Below are 22,092 nucleotides of genomic sequence, written 5' to 3'. Positions count from 1 at the left end.
TAGAGACCAATAACCTATGAGAGAAAGAATTGGAAGATTTTATCAATGATGGGGAAGTATTGTGTTATAAATTTAACCACACCCATTTTTCAGAAATTATAACCTATTCCTACCATGCATTCCTACCATGCATGCATAAAAAGTAGAAAGTTAATCTATCTGCTGCAGGAAAACTGCTCACCCACAGAATCAAACGATGAAATAATCAAATTCCCGAGCTTCTCGTTGATACGAAGATCAAATACGCAAATAACCTTCATTAGTTTTCCAATCACAAAGAGTACTGAAACACTCGCCTAGGTATTCCAATAATATGGTCAGCTACCATGACATAACTATACTATAAAAATTGAGAATACCAATGATAGGGGATCACAAAAATGGTTTATTCCATTTTTATGAGGAGAAAAAGGAACCTAATGAAGGAAATCAACCCCAAAAGAGCTATTACGCTAAAAATTAAAGCCAAATAAATATGTTATTTATGGCACGATTAAAAAATAAGAGAAACAGAGCAAGGCCTTATCCAAAGAATCAAAAGGTAAAATTCCAGTATCACAGAAACATTCACAAGGGAAGAAACGATCATAATGATACACAGAGAGCTGAGTAAGGAAAGATTTTCCGCCGAATATTTATGCATAAAATCGTTAAACTCAAAAATAAGAGGATACACAATGAGCAAGGAAACCAATTGTCTTTTCTGAGAAGGAAAAGTAAACTGAAAAAAGAATTCCATGAAATGGGAAAATATTCCAAAATCTGAGGAATGAAACTGGAGCAGAAGCTTATATTCCAACAAAAGTTATGGGATGAATACAAATCAACAAAGATATTTAAGGACTTAAAAAATACGAACAAATAAGAATGTATGAGTGAAAAAGTTTATTGTATTTCGAATCGATATAATTCGCTTATTCCGAGCTGTATAGTCTCTTCATTCTTGACACAAAGGTTTTCAAGAACGACTTCTGGCGGAAATACTGTTTTCTAAACAGTGTTCGCAAATACAACCCGGAAATATGCTGATTGTATCCGTAAAGTAAAAAAGTTACCTAATCAACAGAAATTAAACCATCAATACACGAAATCAAAGGAAATTAAACTGTTCGCTTAGTCACAATGCTGTCCGCAGTGTGAAGTCGCAATTATTCAGCGGAAACGATGGTTATAATTCTTTATCAACCGATAAAATGTTTATCTGGTGAATTTAGAAGGTATAAGTAATACGTGGATGGAAACTAAATTAAGATATTGTAAGAAAGTGAACCAGTCGGGAAAAATTTCCGACACACTACTCAAAAAGTTATAATTTTTTCAAAATTTTCCCAATTTGACTTTTTCCTTATTTAACTTTCCTTTCCCTTCCGATTTAACCATCCTTTAACTTTCTCCTTAATTACTTTAAAACCCTATAATTTAGTATTAACCCTCCTTACATTGCTATAAAATAGTAAAATTTGAAAGGACTCGGAGTGGGTAGATTGAAAAATCATAATTTTAACATAAGAGTACAGGTGAAATGACCTATAATATCCAAGACTTGATCACTGAAAGTTAACTTTCACTAATTTGTGTGTTTATGCGCTATACTTTTCTGCGATCCTCTTTCCATGCAATTTATCCTTAGGCCCCAAACACTGCCACTAGCGATACTCACAGCTGGTGAAGGAGTGGTCCCACCAATCAGTGGAGCAGAGATATGCCTTGAGATCGTCCGCCGTCTTGCCCACAATCACCTCGGGCGGCGCGACGAGCGTCCGGATGCCGAGGAAGACGCCGACGACGGCCACGGCGCCGCCCAGCCGCTTGAGCAAGTCCGCGTCCGTGATCTTCACCGCTTTGGCGGATCTGACCCGGAAGATCACCGATATCCTGCGGAGAGAGTTGAGAAAGGTGACAAGGGAGCATACATGAACGAAGCATAGTGAATGGTACCCGGTGCGGTGTTTTAGAATTGCAATTATTGAAACGAAGAAGAAAAATATAAAAGGCAGGCTCACGCGGTTAAAAGTAATCGTTGAACTTCTAATAAATAATAACAATAATTGCAACTGCCTGGCCGTCGTTTCGGAAGCAGCACACCATCTTCTGGGCACATCGCTTCCAAAACGTCGGACAGGCCTGAGAACAGCGACGACTCGACTCGGCTTCACCCCGAATACCGTGATAATGCACTGAAGAAGAGAATCGTCCTTAAACAACTGGAATGGAAGGACCTAAAAGGAAGGCTTTATAAAATAAAAATAGGAAGAATGATAAAGGGTGCAACGCAGGTCAAACATGGAAATATAATTTAAAATTATCAGAAATTGTATGGGAAAACCATACCATTCTTAGGATAGTTGACCTCTAATAGATGGAATGATAGCATTACCCTATGACTGCAGGATGGCAATAAAATTCATACTTTTTTCTAATAAAGCAACAAGTTAAAATCAACGAAACACGGTCAATTTGGGAATTTCATAGGCCAAAAGCACCTTGTTGATGTCTCAGACAAGGGGGGGAGGTGCATTTTGTCGCAAAATTCCCAGGTCGAAGCTTCTCTGAATGTCCTAAAGTGAGCTGGGCAGGATTGCAAAAGCTTTTACTAAATGAATTCCGAAGAACATCATTACTATCAGGGGCACAGCATATTTCATTTTGGTCGTTTTTTTAATTGATGAGCTCATAGATGCCAATTCCAAATAATATGCACTTTGAAGAAGAAAACGAGCAGAAAGAGAAGAAAACAAATCCGATTGTACAGAAAATGAGGGCAAGAGAATTCGGTAAGGCGACAGAGGGAATAAATGGGAAATGGATAAATGACGAAACTGTCTGAATTCCGTGAATAATGGGGTGGCCGTAGCGTGTAAGTTTTCTTCTCAAGAAGTATTAGATGAACAATTTGAAGAAGAAACCTTTGAAAACGTTTTGAAGAAAAATCTTCAAAGGTTTGCACGCAAGATTACTGAAAATCCGTGTAAAAAAATTTGAGCCAATCAAATCGGGGCATATCAAGCTTTAAAGATGAATTTTTTTTTCATTTAAAAGTATGTAAATGATTGATGCTCATTCATCATAATAATCACCTTGAAATGGACAACGAGCAGGCATGAATTGAAATAGAAATACATCAATTCGAATGGCACAGATACCGAGGGTACTAGGATATGCTAAGGTAACAAACGAAATAGATGAGAAAAAAGTTGGCTCGGTAAAATGGAGAAATAGTCTAAATTCCCGTCGAATATTAAAATAGAATTAAAAAATTATCTAGAATGGCAAACGCAGGATTCCAAAAAAAATTGATTTATGAATGAGGGAAGAATTCCATAGCTGTGAGGAGATTTTATTCGAGCAGCATTTTTTTATTCGTAAGCAAATGCATCATTAACGCTCATTCTCATTGATGCTCATCATGGAAAGTGAAACGGACAGAGGTATGCACAAGAGTGGGTGGAAACAGATGCTAATTGTACATAAATTGAAGGCACGAGGATTAAATAACGTACGGTAAGGATCAGAACCGTCTGAACTTAACGAACGAAAAAGTAAGAAATTCCCTTAAACAAGTCGCTACCTTGGTTTGACAAGGTTCTAACTGACATTTTTGCAAAATTTGGTGTTTTCACTCAAGATAACTAAGTTTATGTTTCTCTATGTGTTGCATCGGTTTTTATTCCTCTATGTTAAATAATAACAGATTTAGAACAGTGACAAAGTTCCAACTGCAAGGAGAAAAAACTAATATTTGGTGTGACAAGGTTCTAACTGCATTTTATTTTATTGCTCATATAAACATGTAAAAAAATAATATAAATAACATATTTTCTTAAAGTAATAATTACTAGCGTATCTAGTGGATCACTAGTGTATGTGCCAAAAATCAAAAATAAATTCCTATTAACAATAGAAATAGAGCAGTTTAAAACTTTGACAACGTTTTTCTCAAAACCAGCAGATGGTCAGTTAGAACCTTGTCAAACCAAGGTAGCGAAGTGACAAGCGACAAAATGGTGTACACACGCTGGGAAAGCTGCATACCCTTACACTTTAATGGCGGCACGCTGAAGAGAAAGTTATTACCCAAAGCCAAAGTTTCTATACAAACCCGAAAACAAGATGAGGAACTCGAGTCACCTGTCTTCCATCAATTCCGGAGAAGTAAGTAAGCACGACTGGGCATAGAAATGCCGACCTTTTGAAGTACACAGCGATCCAAAAGTTCGGGGTCAGAAGTCATAGGGACAGGGGATGGAAATTTGCAGGGGTACGATCCATAGAAATCTACGTGTAGAGAGAGCCCTGGGGTCGAGACAGGATGTCCCTTTGTTGCCTGAGGAAACCAAGTTCCCATTGTTTATTTCCTTCTCGAGCTTTAAGCTTCAGGTTCCTCTCCGGAGAGCAGGAATGGGGAGTGGGGGGCTCGGAAGAAAAGCGGGCATTGTGAAATCCACGCTCCAGTGTACGCACTGCGGTGATCTCTTTGGCGTGAGGGAATACGATTCCTCGATCTTCTGAAGACAGCAGAAATCGGAACCGGAAATTTTTCCCATTAAAAGAAAACCTGAGATCTCTTTTTACGTCGGGTGCTTAAAAATTTTCCACGTGTTCCTTTTGAATTTCAATGCTGCGTACGATGTGCGCAGGTACAAATTCTTCGAGAACGATCGACTCGAAAGCAGCGTCATCATCTCTCCTAGTTTAATTAGTGCATGCTGCTCACACACCTTTTGTTGCAAGAGAAGTTGTACTTGACAGGGATTTTTTAACACACACTGCCATTCTTTCTACCTTCGCCACTCTGCATCTACTGTCAAGAGTTTTTATTTCAATTTTATAATGCAGTGTGAGGAAGGCGTCACAGATAGGGGTCATTTCACCTCAATTCGACAAACTTTTATCCTTTTGGGTTTCAGGATTTGATGAAAATCTCTGAATGGGTCTTTATGAATCTCAAACTCAATAACCCGAGATAGTTTTGCGGAAATAATTGGGTGTTTTATGCGAATTTCTATTTTTTTTCGCACTTTGGCTTGTATCATGTAATTCCTTCTATTTCATCACCAAATTGTCGCCGAGTCCTGGTTTATGAGTTATTTTTAATGCAATACTTTTCATCAGACACTGAATGCTTAAAAAAGTTGCCTTTCCTATTATTTTTTACATTAGAATGAATTAATGATTGTCAATTAAATTTCCTAAAATTATCATCTAAATAGGCACAAATTTTTATATAATGATTTAGACACATTTGACTCTCTATACCTAAAGTAATATTTAGATTTCACTCATAAATGGAAATGAAATAGATGCTGCACATTTTCACAAATATTTTAATGCGTACGACGCGTTTCGGCTCACAGAGCCATATTATATCTGGAAAAGAATGGCTCGAAGAGCCGAAATGTTAAAATAATTGTGGAAACGGGCATCTACTTCATATTTCAATTCGTTGAACTTCAACGATATCACGATCGAATCGAACTTCTAGATCTCTGTGCACTTCAGACGGACGGCACTTCCATACACAGCCGTCCTTAGTTACTTCTCCGGAAATGATGGAAGACAGGCGACTCAAGTTCTTCATCTTGTTTAAGGGTTTATACATATTATTATAGTATTTTACCGATTAAGGTAGGTTTCCATAGAGTATAAAGAGGCAATCTAGGAGCCTCCCTTTCCTTCCTGCACTGCCCTCTTCAATTCAGCGTAAGGCCTATTTCAATATATCTAAAAATCCTATTATATTCCTTTCCCTCTCTCGTTTACCTAACATTCTACCCTCTAACACCGTTTTAAACATCCCCTCCCCGCTAAGTACTCCCTCCATCCATACCTTCTATCTCCTCCGTATCCCACCTAAAAGTTGCCTCTCCTCACCCACCTTGTCCAGCAATTCGTCGATTCTCCTCCTCTCAGTCCATTTCACCTTCTCCATTTTTCGCCACATCCACATCTCGAGTGCCTCCAGTCTTCTCTCGTCCTCCTTCCTTCCTCCGTCCACGTTTCCGCACCCAGCTACACTACCGATCAAAACATCACTAACCTTTTCTTTAAACTCTTACATAGCGATCCTCTCAGAGACCCCTTCCTATGGCAGTTTAAAAAATATTTGCGCATTTACAATTTTTCTCCTGCTCGGCGTTCCGGCTCTTCTATTGGAAAGAAATACCGTAGGCTTAAAATAAAAGCCTGTGTACGTGATAACTACTCCACACCATTGCATAAGGACCTATAGTTTCCGTCATAAACTTTCAATTCTATTTACAATATGATTTTAACGAACCTTGACTGGTATGATTTAACTTTCAGATTAAGTGAGATAATATTTATTGTTTTGAAGCGATGAGATATTATTATTTTTCAATTCTTGCAGCATCGTCAAAAGTGATCCCGGTGTAAAAAGTGATCTTTTATCTCGGGATGTGCTTTGATTCGTCTGAATGAGAATTAGATTTTCTTTCGATAATCGATTAGAATAAAAATTAAATGTAATAACTAGAAACATGACACTTAAGAAACATGTTTGGAACGCTGTCGTACTTAGTCCCTTGAGTTTAAAATGGTTATTCTCTCGAAGATATAAACGGAAATATTTTAAAAAGATTAAATATTTTAGGGATGATTCGATTCCATTTTGTGTCGATCCCAGTTCCAATTCGGGTTCTTCCCAATCCATTTTCGAATATCAGTTCCGATTAAATCAATTCTTATTCATACTAACAGGTGGGATATTACTTGGTCAGTAGCATTGCTGTGATTAAAATTACAAAGACGATGAAGTGGTATTGTGAATAACTAAGTATACTTATTAATAACTGCGGTCAAGTATTAAGTACAATAATATATCCTCTGCTTTAAAGAACAAATAAAGATTATAAATGCTTAAGATACAAATCGTTAAGTTACTAATGTACAGTGAACAATAGTACAGATATGTGGCGGACTTTATACTTAAGTGCCGTTTCCAATATATTTATCCTCTTGGAACCAGGATCGATTATAGATGATCGATTCCGATTTCGACTCATCCCTAACATACTTATTTTTCAAATGATTGCGTCCATGGAGCATTTTAAAAAAATCTGCTTAAAAAAATTATAAAGCGTGGATTTAACCTTTATTTATCATATGCCATCATCCACTTGTCGAATTCCAATTAAAAAACATTTCAAAATGTAAAATATAAGTTTTTATTGACGTCATTAAGAATAAATTAGTCACATTTCTGTAGCGTCAATGATATTTAATCCTTGCTCTAACCTTACTGACTTCATGAACCCAAACTTTCCTCCGAACAAATAAACACAGACTTGCAGTACTTCTCTTTTTGCTTCGTGACCTAGGGCTTATATTCATTAGTCCTGCCGACGTCACGAGGAAATATTGATTCAAATTCGCTTCAATATTTCAATACGCATTTCTGGCCTTAGACAAAATGTCGAAGGATTTCGAGACATATACCGGGTGGACGTCATCACCAAAATGTGAAAATAAACAAGATAAAATTTATAAATTGTAGGGCGCTGTTGATATTTTAGGAATAAAACATTGGATTGCGTAAAATTACTTGTAGAAGTTAAATATATCTTATAAAGAATCATAAAGAAAACAAAAGTCATCTTACTTCCTAACGTTATTTCACCTTTCCACAAAGGGTTGAAAAATAAATAATTCAGAGATAAAGTTGCAGGTGAAGACGCTTCTTTACATTAAAAGAAAGACAAGATTTTAGAATGAATATTTAAACCGAATTGAAAAGGCGTTTCTTAGATACCTAATTTTCATGATAAGAGAAGTGTCTGCGTTCACCGGAATTATTAAAAACAACACCACCAACGAAATAAAAACTCATTCCATCGTCGCATTTGGCCAAGAATCCGCAAAGAAAACTGGCGGAGCGAGAATTGCTAAAATTAGTTCAAGTAATGGATTTTTCATAATGAATTGCTTTCGCGTTTTTGAGAGGACTCCAGTATAAAGAGCACTTTAAAGTTTTACCGAGATTTTCCGAGGTCTCCTGCAATATTTATCAAAGTGGAATATTCTTAAGGATTGAATCCAAGCGGAAAGACACCAAGTCAGCATACATTTTTAACACCATCCGCAAGTACCAAACCGTAGCAGATCTCACTGAATATCTAAAATTTCTCTCATTTCAAGCCAAATATGAGCTTAAGGGTACGATCGAGAAAAAATGAGCATACAGAGACTAGATTTAAATCTAGCCAGCGATAGGGATGACATTTGGATAAAAAATTGTTGAACAAGAATATTTAACACCGAAATAAATACAAAACCTGTCCTCTATTTAATTTGTATAATTTCACAGGCATCACAGCATTTTTATTTATTTGTGATCTAAACCCTGAAAAACTTCAGAGGATACAGCTGTAGCAAATAATATTTCCAGCGATAGTAGAGACAAGGGAAGGAAATAACCAATTTTTCAAATGCACATTTAAACGGTTGAAAAATATCTCTCAAAATATCTCCAAAATCACGTAATATACGGGTAAGTATTGCCAGTGGAATTATAGAAAAAATATTTTGAAGGCTCAGCGGAATTACATGAGTTATGGGTCGTGTGAAAGAAAATCCTTGAGCCTATTCTCAATTGATTTTGTGCTTTCGAATTCAAATTTCATTTCATAGCTACGTCAACATAAAAACGAATTAGAAAAATAAAGGACGGTGGAAAAATAAAGGAAAGAAAGGTCAAAATCTTAAAATTAGGAATCATAAATTAGCCCTACCAAAACTTAGAGGAAAATGCATGAAATTGATTTGAAAGAAATTTAAGATTATGTTTCAAATCCTTTTCAGAAATTACAATCGATATCAGAATGAAAAATATGGCTATCAATATTTATTAAAGTGCAGATAAGTTGCGACAAAATTCTTGTCTACTCATTTTCATTTATGCACAATAATATTCTTTCAATTTTATTATTGTCAATAAAATCATTGTAAAATCGTTTATTTCTCCATGTATTAATTTATTGTAAGCATCATTCATAGCCCTGATGCACATAACGAAAATAACGAAACGTGAGCAAACATTTGCATTTCACTTCCCTGACCTAAACTCCAAGACTATAATAATTACTATACAAATTGAGGCCATAAAAAAGAACTAAATTTATCACTTCATTCGTATTAACTGATTCTTAGCAACTAGTAGTGACAACATTTGCACACCAGAGTGAACAGTATTTTAATAGCCAGGACTTCAAACTCGAGCATTTAAGCATTTAAAAACTGCGATCTGGAACGAACGTATTCAAGGCGGGGAACATAAAGCGTTGCCGTGCCGTTTACCCATTCATCTAGCCACATTTCCTGAATGGAGCCATCAAAAACACTCTCGACACATTATACGTCGAGAGTTTCCGGAGCTGTAGTTACTGCAGTTGCAGTTTCATGCTGGAAAGGGGGGTTTCGTGGGACGTATTTCATGGCTTCCCGAGTAGTAGTTTTTTGCGGGCTATTATCAGACCTTAGCCTAGTAATCCCTGAGGGAATTTATCTGGCGATGACACGCGAAAATTAACTTCAACGTGACTCCTGACGTGGGGATTGATTGAGGTGAACTCCATCGCTTTCAGATGAATCCTGCGACTACTAAGGCGGAGCTCTCCGACTACAGATAAAAGCAACAGCGCAAAAATTGTGAGCGATCATAGCGAGTGCCTTTTTCCTTTCATCGATCATCAGATATTTCTTTTTTTGGCTTCAATGGACAATCTCCTCGGCATCTTTTGTGATTCCTGCATGATCAAAGAGGACGCCATCAATATAATTTTCTCGCCAAAGGCTATTACTGGCATCTTAACTCCAGGGACGGTGAATATAAAATGTAGAATGAAGCGTCGGAAAAAAAGGAAAATATAATTTTAATTTTCAATCTGTAGGTATAGATTTTTAACAGAAACAATGGACTTTCACTGTGTAAGTATACCATTTGTATTCACATTTTCCCTCCATCTATTTCATGGTTTAGTCCCAAAAAACCAGCTAACTGCGAAGCACTAACTATCATAATACGAACGCAGACATCATAATGAAGACGCAAGGGTAATTAGAGCGAGAATCTTCAATTATGAATGCGCAAATGTGTAAATATGACAAGTTAGTGAGTTGATAACAAAGGACTGAACTGAACGAATGAAAAACTTGGCTCACACCGAGAGAAGCTAAGCTATTTCACTGATGGCTGGGCGGTCTCCACTAATGGCCTCTTGAATCACAAAAAGCTTACGGCACTGGAAGACAAAGGCAGCAAAAACATAATGGCGCAAACAAAGATGATGCTGGCAAAAACCACGTAGTTGCAAGAGAAATAGGCTATCAAGGTTTCCAGAGAAGCTGGACCACATAATAGGACTTTGGAAGAAAGCATGAAATGTTGTAAAGTCAAGGAAAAAAAATATATAAGGTAGAAGTTGGTGTGAGGTGCAATAAATTGAATTCATAGATCTAAACACTTTTCTTTGCACTATATAAAGGAATTCATACTGTCGTTGAATAACCTGAGACTCATTCCAGCAGGTAACTTTCCAAAAATTAAATCGAAACTTTAAGCTTGTACGTGGTGGAAGGGCTCCATATTATCATTAACAGACACTATGTTACTTCCACTATATATTTTAATAATTCCGATCGGCTACGGCTGTTACACTATGATCAAGTACAGAAAATATCTTTACTTTTAAGCACTAACTTAAAATAAAAACTGTACTTTTAAATACAACTACTGTAATCTGCACTTTTAACTTAACCTAAAACTTAAATCTGTACTTTTAAATACTATTACTCTGAGTACTTCGAAATATTTCCTGTACCTAATAAACCGATCGGAATTTAAAAAAATTACTGTGGAAGTAACAAAGTGTCTGTTATTGATGATTCCAAATATCATTTTGCGCCTAAAAATGTCGAGAAAACAATGTCTGTCTCCGCATCGACTTGATTAAATGGAATAAAAATCGCCTGGAACAAAAGAGGATTTTTTATAAGAAATGAATGGATTTATTTTTAAGATAGGCCACTATATATTATGATTCAAATCCGAGCAATTCCATACTTTCGGGCTCACGAATTTTTTATGTCATATGGCTCATCAAGGATTACAAAAATCCCATTGCAACGTAATACATTTGCATATTGCTCGCTGTCACATAGCGCAAATACAGATTAACAGCACGATTTGCTGACAGAGAACGAAATATATATCCAATAAAATCATGGAAAGCGGCTTAACAATGTAACAAATTGGATTGAGAAAATAAAATATGTGCGTAAACCCTAAAATACGCTTTGACCACGCCATCCAAAGCTTGGGAGTGCTGAGACAATGCTGAGTTGAGTTTCTTATATTTCCCAGTTTTCAATAAATGTGCCATACGGAAGTGAGGCATGGGCAATGACCGCAGCTGAGAAATCAAGGATAGAAGCTTTCGAAATGTGGTGCTGCAGAGGAATGATGAAGATCAAATGGATCGACCAAGTTAGTAATGAGGAAGTCCTAAAAGAGTAGGAGAGAAGAGAAGCTTATGAAAACCTTAACAAGAAGACGGAACAACCTTATGGGCCACATCTTGAGACATGATGGCCTGATGAAGACAATCGTCGAGGGACAAATGTAAGGCAAGAACGGAAAGGGAAGACCTCGAGCAAAATATATGAAACAAGGAAAGTAGGATGTAAAAGAGAAGAAATACGTTGATGTGAAAAGATTAGCTGATAGGAGAACTGTGTGGAGAGCTGCGTCAAACCAATCCTAGGATTGTTGACCAGTGATGATGATGATGGCATACTGAAAAAATTTCCATTTTTTTGCCCCCCGAAACGTTATATTATCAGGGCTTTAAGATTTAGCACAAGTCCGGTGAGGGTTATGGTTGAATCTAATACTCTAATCGGCTTTCCATGAATACATTATTGTGAAAGACATTTAGACAGGGGAAGCGTTGAAAACAGGGACACTGTCTGAGTATTTCTTAATATTACAGTTCGACCTTTCATCACTACGGTCCGTCAAAATTTATCGCCGTTATTACCCGTATAAGGAACAGAAAGATTGGCACTGAAATCAGGTGAGTCATAAAAACAAATGAATGATGTTGTTATTGATTATAGTAGTGCAAGCATTATCAATAAAAAAACAAAAACAAATGAAACTCAAAATTAAACCGTATTACGCTTCTTTATGAGAGTAAGGTATAAAGGCAGATACAAAACAGATGCGGTGGACGGAAGCATTAAATATGTGGAGCAACGGAAGATGACGAAATACAAATGGATCGAGAGAGTGAATGATGAAGTCCAAATAAGTGTTTGAAAATAGAAAATTCTTCTGAAAACCCCTTCGTGAATCAATTTAGAGAGGTAAATAGGAATTTTTTCAAATATTGAAAAACCATTTCAAATTTTTCCACACAAACTATCATCCAATGAAAATGCAAAAATGCCATTTCAATAATTAATTTTTTTCGGGTAATGTGTGCATTTTTTGTTGAAAAATTATCAAACTTGACGATTTCTGTTTTCTATTGAAAATCATTTAATACTAGTTTTTTGCATTCTAGAATTATTGAAATATAATTTCTATATTTTGCAGTAGTGAAAGTTAAGAGCGGTACACAAAGCGGTAAACCCATTGACGAAAACCTGGTCTGCGGTACAAATATCAGTTGAAAATTTTCATTACTAACTATAGAAAACCGAGCTTAGAATATTTGCATCCAGGAAGGTGAGAACTTTGATAGCTGCAATATATTTCAAACATTTAGTATCTTCCACAGAATATAAGAGCGCAAATTTTCGGCTGTTTCTAACTTTTTTGTAGATCATTTAAAATAAATTGAAAGGTTTTTCACGATTCAATTTTCAAAGTTTGCCACATCCATTACCACTGTAGAGCAGGACGAGAAAAAATTCTTAATTTCGTCCGCATGAAGTCCTCGCCTTCAAATGAAGACAACTTTATTTTAAACCTTCAAGCCTTCGAGTTTACAATCACAAAGTACTTTCAATGATAATCAACATTGAAACATGCCAAAATATTTGCATAGTCTTGATTCAGTAGCAACTTAACACGCTGCGCACGTTATTTAAAGCAACAGCGTTTAAAGGTACAGTATATAAAGATACAGTGTTTAAATCCCTCCTACCCCTCCGTTTTGGCTATTATTCAATCCTAAACACTTAAATATGCACTCTTCTTTCTAAACTGCAATTGTTTTTGATTTATTTAATGATTTTTCATTGAATGTTTTTGCACTTATGTAGGACGTTAGTTAGTAATCCTATTTTGAGCGATGCGAATGCTCGAAAGCAGCGACTTCGGAAACATGACTTTGTTTAAATAATGTATATATGTACAGATATGCAGTATTAATTACAAAATTTCACGATATTAAATTCTTTGAAGCAATAGCGTTGCTTGTCTCAACCCAAATTGAGAATTATATGGATATAGGTAAAATGATTTAGATATTTAATTTTGGTTTAAAGGATCTCTACGTTCTGCCTCCTGTTCGTAAATAAAAAAAGGCAACAGTCGATGATCGGAAAGTTCGCGACGCCATCCGAGAACCGAGTAAGAGGGAGACCCATTAACTCCTTGCGCTAAAACGACGATTTTTGCTCGTCAATTTAGTCCTCGCAAATGCGATGAACTTCGGATGCAAAATCGCCCAATGACATTCATAATTTTAGCTCTAATTAGGGGCAAAATACAAATATTTTGAAAGTTAAATCATCCATAATTTACATAAAAAGCTCATATTTCATGAATTATGATGCATTTAAAGTAATAAAATGATTTTATACGAGTATTGCTGGCTGTGTTCTCGATGTATTAAACTAGATAGTTTACCATATGAAATAATGATCACTTTTTATTTTACCGTTCTACGTTGATAACAAACTACAAACTATAATTTCATTACCTAAAATTCCATTTAAAAAGAACCACAGAAAAAATGCATAGAGGACAGGAGCACGATATTCTGAGAATAAACTGAAGTGGAAGGGGGTTAATGAGTAAATGTTGCATTTTTCGCCAAAATAATTAAGTTGGTTTCTTCATTGCAACCAATAAGCTTCCTCGTTATAAAATATTGTCAATTATCAATTTGTCAGCGCATCGTCACAAAGCGCACTTATTTAAAAAAATAACTAATCCAATATAACAAATAATAGTCTATGATAACACGTGTTATAAGGCCACCAATCAAGTATTCCGCGCTCCTGAAAATATAATTGATTGACCTTTCCATAGAAGATCTTCCTTCGTACCGTTTTAGGTTTTTCTGTGACTGGTCCGTAATCTTGCACGGTGTATTTTGGTTTCCACTATCTCTCTGTTAAGGAAAGTTGAGTATCGAAAAATACTGCAGACAGCGGAGACCGTTCAGTCCTCCAGAAGTAGATGGGACCATTTTGTGAGACAAGTGTGCCGTGGAAAAAGACGTGGAAAAAGGTAAATGGACTTGGAGTCGGCATTAGCGGGCTCTTCACGTGAGGTACCAATGAAACCACGGTTTAAGGTCCCATTCAGCAGACAGAGTAAGGCACTTAACAATAGAAAGCAAAAAGTACTTTTCTTCGGATCTGCGATGTGTTTCGGCGGAAATAATGGGTTCCGAGTCACGAAACAAGCTGCACAAAAAAATTGGGGCCAAAAAATAGCATTACCGTCTCCTTTTAAAACTTGCCTTGCACATTTACGCTTCCGGAACGCGTTAAACGACTAGGAACTGTGAAATAGGTTTCCGTTTCAGCCACAGGAACCGGATGATCATATGCAAACTTTTGCAAAATTAATAAACAGGATTTATGGAGTGAATTAATAAAGGTGTTATTGCCATCGCTGCTCGTCGAAAAGTTATATATGGAAGCAAATATTTTTCTCGTAGGTACTCTTCGCCCATATTATACTTTTACAAATGATTTTATTCTTTGTAATTAAGTACTTATTTAAAGAGGAAATAGGAGCAAAAATTATTCCATTTAAAATTAAAAGTTCAATGCACATTTTACAAAAAATGGATCGAAATGTTTTCGGAAAAACTCCGATATTTCCACGGACCACGAAATAAATCTCGTCCAAACTGCAACCACAGTGTAAAATCTATCTTTTACATAATAAAATAAATTGCTGTGCGTTAGTCTGGCTATAACTCGGGAACGGCTGGACCGATTTGGCTAATGTCAGTTTTAAAATGCTCGTGAAAGTCGAGAAAAGGTTTAAGCGGTGAAAACATAATGAAGCAAAATGACCCTGCCGTCGACGCACTCTTTCGCTTAATTCTACTACTACCATAATGAAGCAGAGCCCACTAGGCCTTGGAATGGGCCCTGAATCATTTCCATTAGAAATACATGTGAAGTTCGTTATTAATGACTGTAGATCTTTTTTCTTTTACGTATTTAGATTAGTGATAATGGTCATATATATCTGAAACATATACCACTGGAGAGAGTTATCAATACAAATTATTATCATTTCAATTCATTTTCGTTTTCTACATGATTGACGGTGAATTTTGTAAAAGCATTCATAAAAATACTGAATATTTATCGATTTCGGCTTACAATATCCTTATTGTTAATATTTTTTATGTAGTTTGACATCATTTTCGAAGTTTATTCACAAAATAAATCCTTTGCCTAAGCCTTTAGAAAAGTCCATCTGTCATTATTTATTCACAGCACGCTAAAACATTTTTCACTTACTTTCGGGTAATTTCGATATTATACGTTTATTGTTTATATTAGGAAAGTCATTAGTTTATTTAGCTTGGTATAGGGACAGGATTGACCGCTTATTTCACGAGAATTTTATTTTCTTTGATTACTTACACGAGAATTATATTTTCTTTGATTACTTACAAAACAAACTTAGGTCGTCGAATTCAATCAAATGTGCGACGAACTACCTTACGTACTAACCGTACTGATTACCAGCAAGGGACAGATAACGATAACAGTCGTATTGTTATGACAGTATTACGTATTTGAGTGACTGAAAATGAACAGGATAGGCTTAGAATGCAACGAGTTCGAGCACATCAAACACAACAACAACAAGCACGACACAATCAAATTGAGCTATTCCGCAGACGCAGTGCTTTTGTGATCTAGGAGCGAGTAGCATTGAACTATGCTACTGGAGTAGATTGTTGTGCCAACAAATCAATAACAAATGGGTAAATGAAAATCATTCGTCAGTATTCTATGGCATTGAAATACAGCGGTTAATCTAATGGATTATTTTGTGCCGGCGGAAAAGTAATATTGCCACCTCCCCAGATCTATTACGTTCATTAGTTTCTGGGATGGGAAATAATTCTACACCCTTACTGGCCAGCAATCAAAAATATAACAGTTGTAGTCAAATTTTGAAAGCTGAAACTTCAAATCAAAAATCAAATTTTGAAAAAACTTTGAAAATTTAAATTCCGAAAAAATGAAAAAATATGGTTTATCAAAAAGCATTAAATTGATGAACTGAATTGTATGTAATGTAAATGAAGATATTATACCCATTTGATTTGTAAGGAAGCTTTATTTAATCACCGCGTTTAATTGTGATAGGCCGCAAACGGTAAAAAAGACCATAAAAATTGTAGGTAGATTCTCTTTTGTTGAGATTACTATCTGTAACACAATGATTAGATAAACGTGGTTGAAAGACGGGACGAGCGTCAAATGTTTGGAATTCCACTAATATTTTAGCCTAATCTGTTTTGCTGTTTTCGAATTTTAGCGAGATGAATTAATTGCAATTGATTTATGAATGCATATGTAGACACGAAGGTGACACGAACTTCACCGGGTCATGTAGTATTAAATGGTTTTAATAGCAAATATTAGAAATAATAGAGAATCGCACCAGTACTTGGCTTTGGCTCATAAAACTCTTTTAAGAATCAATTGTAGAATGGTACAAAATTTTAAAGACCAGTATAAAATGAAGAGTTAATGCACTATAGAGAACTATTCAAAAAAAGAAAGAAAATTTAGCTAATGTTGATAATTAAGGTGAGAATAGAAAAGTAGTTGGTGTACTCTCAAAGTCTCATTCTAACGTATTATGACGCTGAAACTATAGTCTGACCTGGCATTTGACGGGTAGAAAGGGATTCCCACAGAAGTCTCGATGCTCCTAATATACTAAATTGGGTGCTAGTTATTACTTTCCCAGAGTAATTAGTTATCAGTTACGTATTCAAGGTGACCACTCAACTTTCTAGCTTAATTTTTTTTAAGTTTAAAGGGACTAGCATGTTGATAACTATAACGGTATCACCCGCAATGCACAAACTGTGCGAAATTCCACAAAGGGAAAAACCATTCGCCTTGACCGGGATACGAACCCGGATCCCACGATTTCCAGTCGATTGCTTTAGCCTGTTAGATTCAAATGATTTTATGCCTTATGGTTAAAGTAATTCTCAAAAACATATTTTTCCCTTACAATTTTTTAATAATTTCCCCTTTTTTGCAGGTAATAGAATGAAAGAAATTAGTTTTATTTTTATTAAAATGTACCGTAAGCAATTAAAAAAAAATAAAAGTGATGTGTTAAACAAGGACAACAAGGGGGAAGTTTTTAACATTTCTTACTATGTAAATATTTTTTTCCTTTGTTTTCCTCTTTCTTCTTTGCGGCTGTTTCTTCCAGCTCGCCGACAATGCAGGGCCGCAGAGTCGGTGGGGCTCCAGCGAGGTCCATTTTAGCGGTCGTATGCGGTAAGACCGAGTCCCACCGCACCGCCTAAGAGACTCAATTTGATGAATTTAGAAATAAGGAAAAACATGACGTGAAATATGAGGGAGGGGAAGAAGTGGAAATTTAAGTTCAGAATGTGCTGGTCCGGGATGAAATCATCACGAAAAGTGTTCCAGGTTTGGAATATGTTTTTGATAGTTTCCCAATGTAAAATTGTTCTGGTGCATCCTAAAAAGTAGTAGACTATATCGTCTCGTCGTTTACATTTCGGGAAATTCCTGTCTTTCACAATTCCTGCAATTTCCTCTCCAGTGCGGCCGTGATATGCGTGAAGGATTCCATAGGAGGCACTTGATTGCCTGGCTCCCCATTCATTCCAGCCAGACGTCCGGTTTTTTAGTGAATATGTCTTGACCTTGATGGCAACCGAGGCGTCATTCCTCCCTCTGGAAATTTGTAGACTCAACTGGACAAGGATGCTAAATTCACAAATTTTCACCGGAAGGAACGACGTCTCAGTATTTTCTCTTATTTTCCAGTTTTACCGGAAAAGTGGTCACACTGAGTATGCAATTCTTTTCCTCCCATTCAAAAATCTGTTATTCTCCTTAACTGACTAAAGCACTCGACCGGAAATCGGGGGATCCGAGTTCGAAACCCGGTCAAGGTGAATGATTTTTTCTCTGTGGAATTTTTGCACAATTTGTGCATAGCGAGTTTCAAGCTTAAGTTCCCTGACTTGTGTAAGCATCTAACCTCTTGCAAAATTTTCTTCACAGTTCAAATACGCATCAAATCATAATTATAAAGAAACTGTGGCAAATTAGTAAAATATTAATTATAATAAAAATAAAATGTGATGCTTTCCCGGCGAATATGTTCAAAAAAGGCTATTCGGGCTTCCAGCCAGGTGGTCTCCCTCCATTCTGCCGACGCGTCTTAAGAAATCTCTAATTTACACCATAATGCGAATTTCCCGAGTTATATATTTCGTGAACGAAAGATAATGTCTACTTTACGTCAAATTTCACGTGAAAAACGGGTCCGCCATTTTGCGTTGTAAAACCAGTCAAATAAGAACCAAAATCTTCAAAATTCATGGAAAGTATAGGCAAAGCATCAGGTCAAAGGAATATTGTGTTTTTTATTCCATAAAAATCATGCCAACGCAACACCACCTGATTAAATTCAAAGGTTTCTGAAGAAAAACGAGATCGCGCGTATTTCTAAAAAGTTGGTCATGTTTGGGCCAATGTATCTCGGTAACGAGTCGTATTGATGTAAAAAAGCACATACATCTATATTTGGTAATCATTTATAAGTATTTACGCCAAGTTTGAAGTATCTATCTCAAAAAACGTCATTTTGGATTTTTGTCCAGCTTTTTTCGATTTCAGCCCACTGTGCGACGTTTCGGAACACGAGTCGGGTTCCATCCTCAAACGTCGGCAGAATGGAGGGAGACCACCCGGCTGGAACCCCGAATAGCCTTTTTTGATAATAAAAATAGTTTATAGTTAGAATAAATTTTATTGAAAAAACATGGGATGGTATGCTAAAATATCCGTTATATCTAAGTGGAAGAAGATGAGGTGAAAAAATATATAACTGCCTCAGATAAGGTGATCTATGCAGCTTAATTTTTTATTTTCTCTTTTTTTCAATGAATTACCTGAGTAACCCCTGAGATATCCTGTGATTCTTTCATATTTCCCAGTGTAAAGTGGTCACACTGAATATGAAATAACCTTGTTTCCTCCCACTCAAAACATCTGTTCTTTTCCTCACTCTCTCCCGCCAGCTTTGCAAACTTCTTTAGGTTAATTAATTCATGTCTTCTCTAAGTATCTCCTGTAACCTCATAAACAGTCGTCTTTGTATTCATTTCAGAAACTTCCAACTCTCACCAATACAGAGGAGCACTCACACGTTTTCCGTTTTCTCCGTGTGTCTCAGATTTCCCATCCTCCCCACCCACACATCTAAAAAGTCTCTATCGGCCAAAAATCTAATTTTAAAACTTTTTTTTCATTTTAAAGCTTTGATAACAAATAAAAGTGGATTTCACTCTAATTTTGGAGTTTTCAAATCGTTTCCAAATGTTTGAATTCATTCGAAAATAAGATAACGCATCACAACCTCTGTAATGGGACTGCTTCGTCCCGTATTGTGACGTAATAATTGTTTAAAACGTACGTTGTCACCAAGAAATTTTTATAGAGACGAGCGGGATTGATCCTCTTACGTAATCATAGTTATGTTGTGACTTTAAATAAGTTAATAATGGCATTGTTACCCAAGAAGTCACTGCATCGGTGCATCAAGTCACCTCTAAAAAGTCAACAATATTTTGTCTCGGTAGGCACTACTTAAGATCATTACCCAGAATAGCTGCCAATTATCTCGCTGTGTTCCGGAGCACTGGCACAATCTTTGCACGGTAGTAGTTACCAGAATATCGATCGGTTTTGGGACACAACATAATCGCATCGCAGGCATTGTGCGCTACCGCCCCGAGGGAGCAAAAGATATGGGTTGTTATGCATGTCTGATGTGAGTTTCTGGCGGAAACTAATGGAGGCGGTGCTTCAATCGGCACGCGCTGGCCGCCGCCGCTGGAATTTCAATGGAAGCCCACAATGCAGCTGGTGTTTGCGCAAAAATATTCCCCAGGGACTTTTAACGAACGCAAAAGGAAAGGGAAACGTGCACTGGTGAAACTTTCCGCAGCAAACTGACTCATTTAACTAACTTCGCTAATGCGTTAAGGCTCCATCGTGGTAAACTCACATATCTTTAATATTCCATTGACAGGCACTTTGAATTTCCGATAAGCTACGCAAGCAGTGAAGCACGCTCTTAAATTACAGTTTTAACACTACGATACGACTAAATGATTTGATAAAACCGAACTTCTGGTGGAATAGAGAAACAACGCAACAGTTCGCGTAGTGCAGAGGAAATAGACGAATTCGCACTTCAGAAAAATCTACTTAACAGGAATTTTATTTCTTTAAAGAAAGGTCTGGTCTTCTTTTAGCTCACTGTTTTGCACGCTCTTCAGCGAGAAATGTGGCCTAAACATTATAACTGAAGGCCTAAGAATAATACAGTAATTATTTCGCAACCCCAAATTGATATCGAACAAAAATCAAGGCATTTGTTTCTGCTTAAGCATGTGAAATTGACAGAGGAAAAATTCATTGTATGCTGCCCATGAAAACTTGATTAAATAAAATTTAAAAGCAATGATTAATAACTTTTTCAGAGGTTGAAATCATATAATTATCCTCCCTTTGCCTAGGAAATCCAATGTTTCTGATTTTTTTCTCTAATTCATTGCTATATCTTCCCTGAAAAATTGGAAATGTATTCGATCAAATAAAAATGCATTCACAAACATCAAATCTTTCACCTTAAAAGTTTCTGTAATGGCTACAGTTAAGTATAGAATGGTAGATTATTCTTTCATAAATAATAATGACAGAGACGAGAATAAATTTATTTTCCAGCTGCCGTCAGACATTTACCCCACAATATTAAAAACAGAAACTCAGATTAAAGGAAGGAGCTTCAAAAACGGATAAAAACAACAAAAACAGACTTACGATAGGTTTACCATGAGTATTTAAAGTGCATAACTCGCTTCTTAATTAAGAGCTGGCGTAGCAGAATTTAAATCTATCGTATTTTATTCGTTGATAACTTAAAACTCGAATTTCTCAGCTGCTCATTCAAACTTGAAGTACTATCGATGTCGATCCGATGCGATTAAACTTCCTATGACTGAATGACTCCACAACTTTTCCGTAACTATATTTTTCTCCCCATTGTCCGATGAAAAAGTCCATTCGACGAAGCCAAATTGCTGGTAGTCACTCAACAGGCAATTTCTGTGAGTACTCTACAAGTTACGTACAGTTCTTGGAAGATTTTTTAATACCATAATCAGTCAGATCCATCTCCTCTTCAGAATTTTCTGGATGCTCGTTGAGGAAGGGTTTGGGCATCCGATGCTAAACCATACCCTCCCTCTGTGCAGATATTTGCTCTGGTCATGTTAATTTTTTCTATGATTGAGCAGAACAAATTCTGCGATTTTTAGTCGTTATCGAGGCATTATTTACCAGCGGATGAAGGATATCCTTGGCATTGAGAAAGCGCACGATTTTAAATTATTAGCTCGAACGACTATATTTATTCAAGATAGTACTTTTCAGCTTACACGGCTAATGCTTATCCAAAAAATTACAATTCCCAACAACAAAAAAAGAATACACACTTTTAACCTCACATGCAGAAAATTAGCGATAAGAATTAATGGCTATTTCCGCAAATATTTATTAACACATTCACAT

The 22,092-nt window shown here is 36.3% G+C and overlaps 1 protein-coding gene across 1 annotated transcript in view; it reads right to left on the bottom strand.

The window, feature by feature from the left end:
- LOC124162347 overlaps positions 1–22,092 on the bottom strand; it is a 494,698-nt gene that overhangs the window by 78,575 nt on the left and 394,031 nt on the right. The window contains exon 10 of the mRNA XM_046538856.1: positions 1,661–1,875. Coding sequence (XP_046394812.1) covers positions 1,661–1,875 — 215 coding nt within the window. The remainder of the gene's footprint in view (positions 1–1,660; positions 1,876–22,092) is intronic.

This window comes from Ischnura elegans, chromosome 1, assembly GCF_921293095.1.
Source record: "Ischnura elegans chromosome 1, ioIscEleg1.1, whole genome shotgun sequence".
NCBI classification, from domain to species: Eukaryota; Metazoa; Arthropoda; class Insecta; order Odonata; family Coenagrionidae; genus Ischnura; species Ischnura elegans.
Note: the sequence above shows the minus strand (reverse complement) of the source record. Positions and strands in the feature narration are given on the sequence as shown.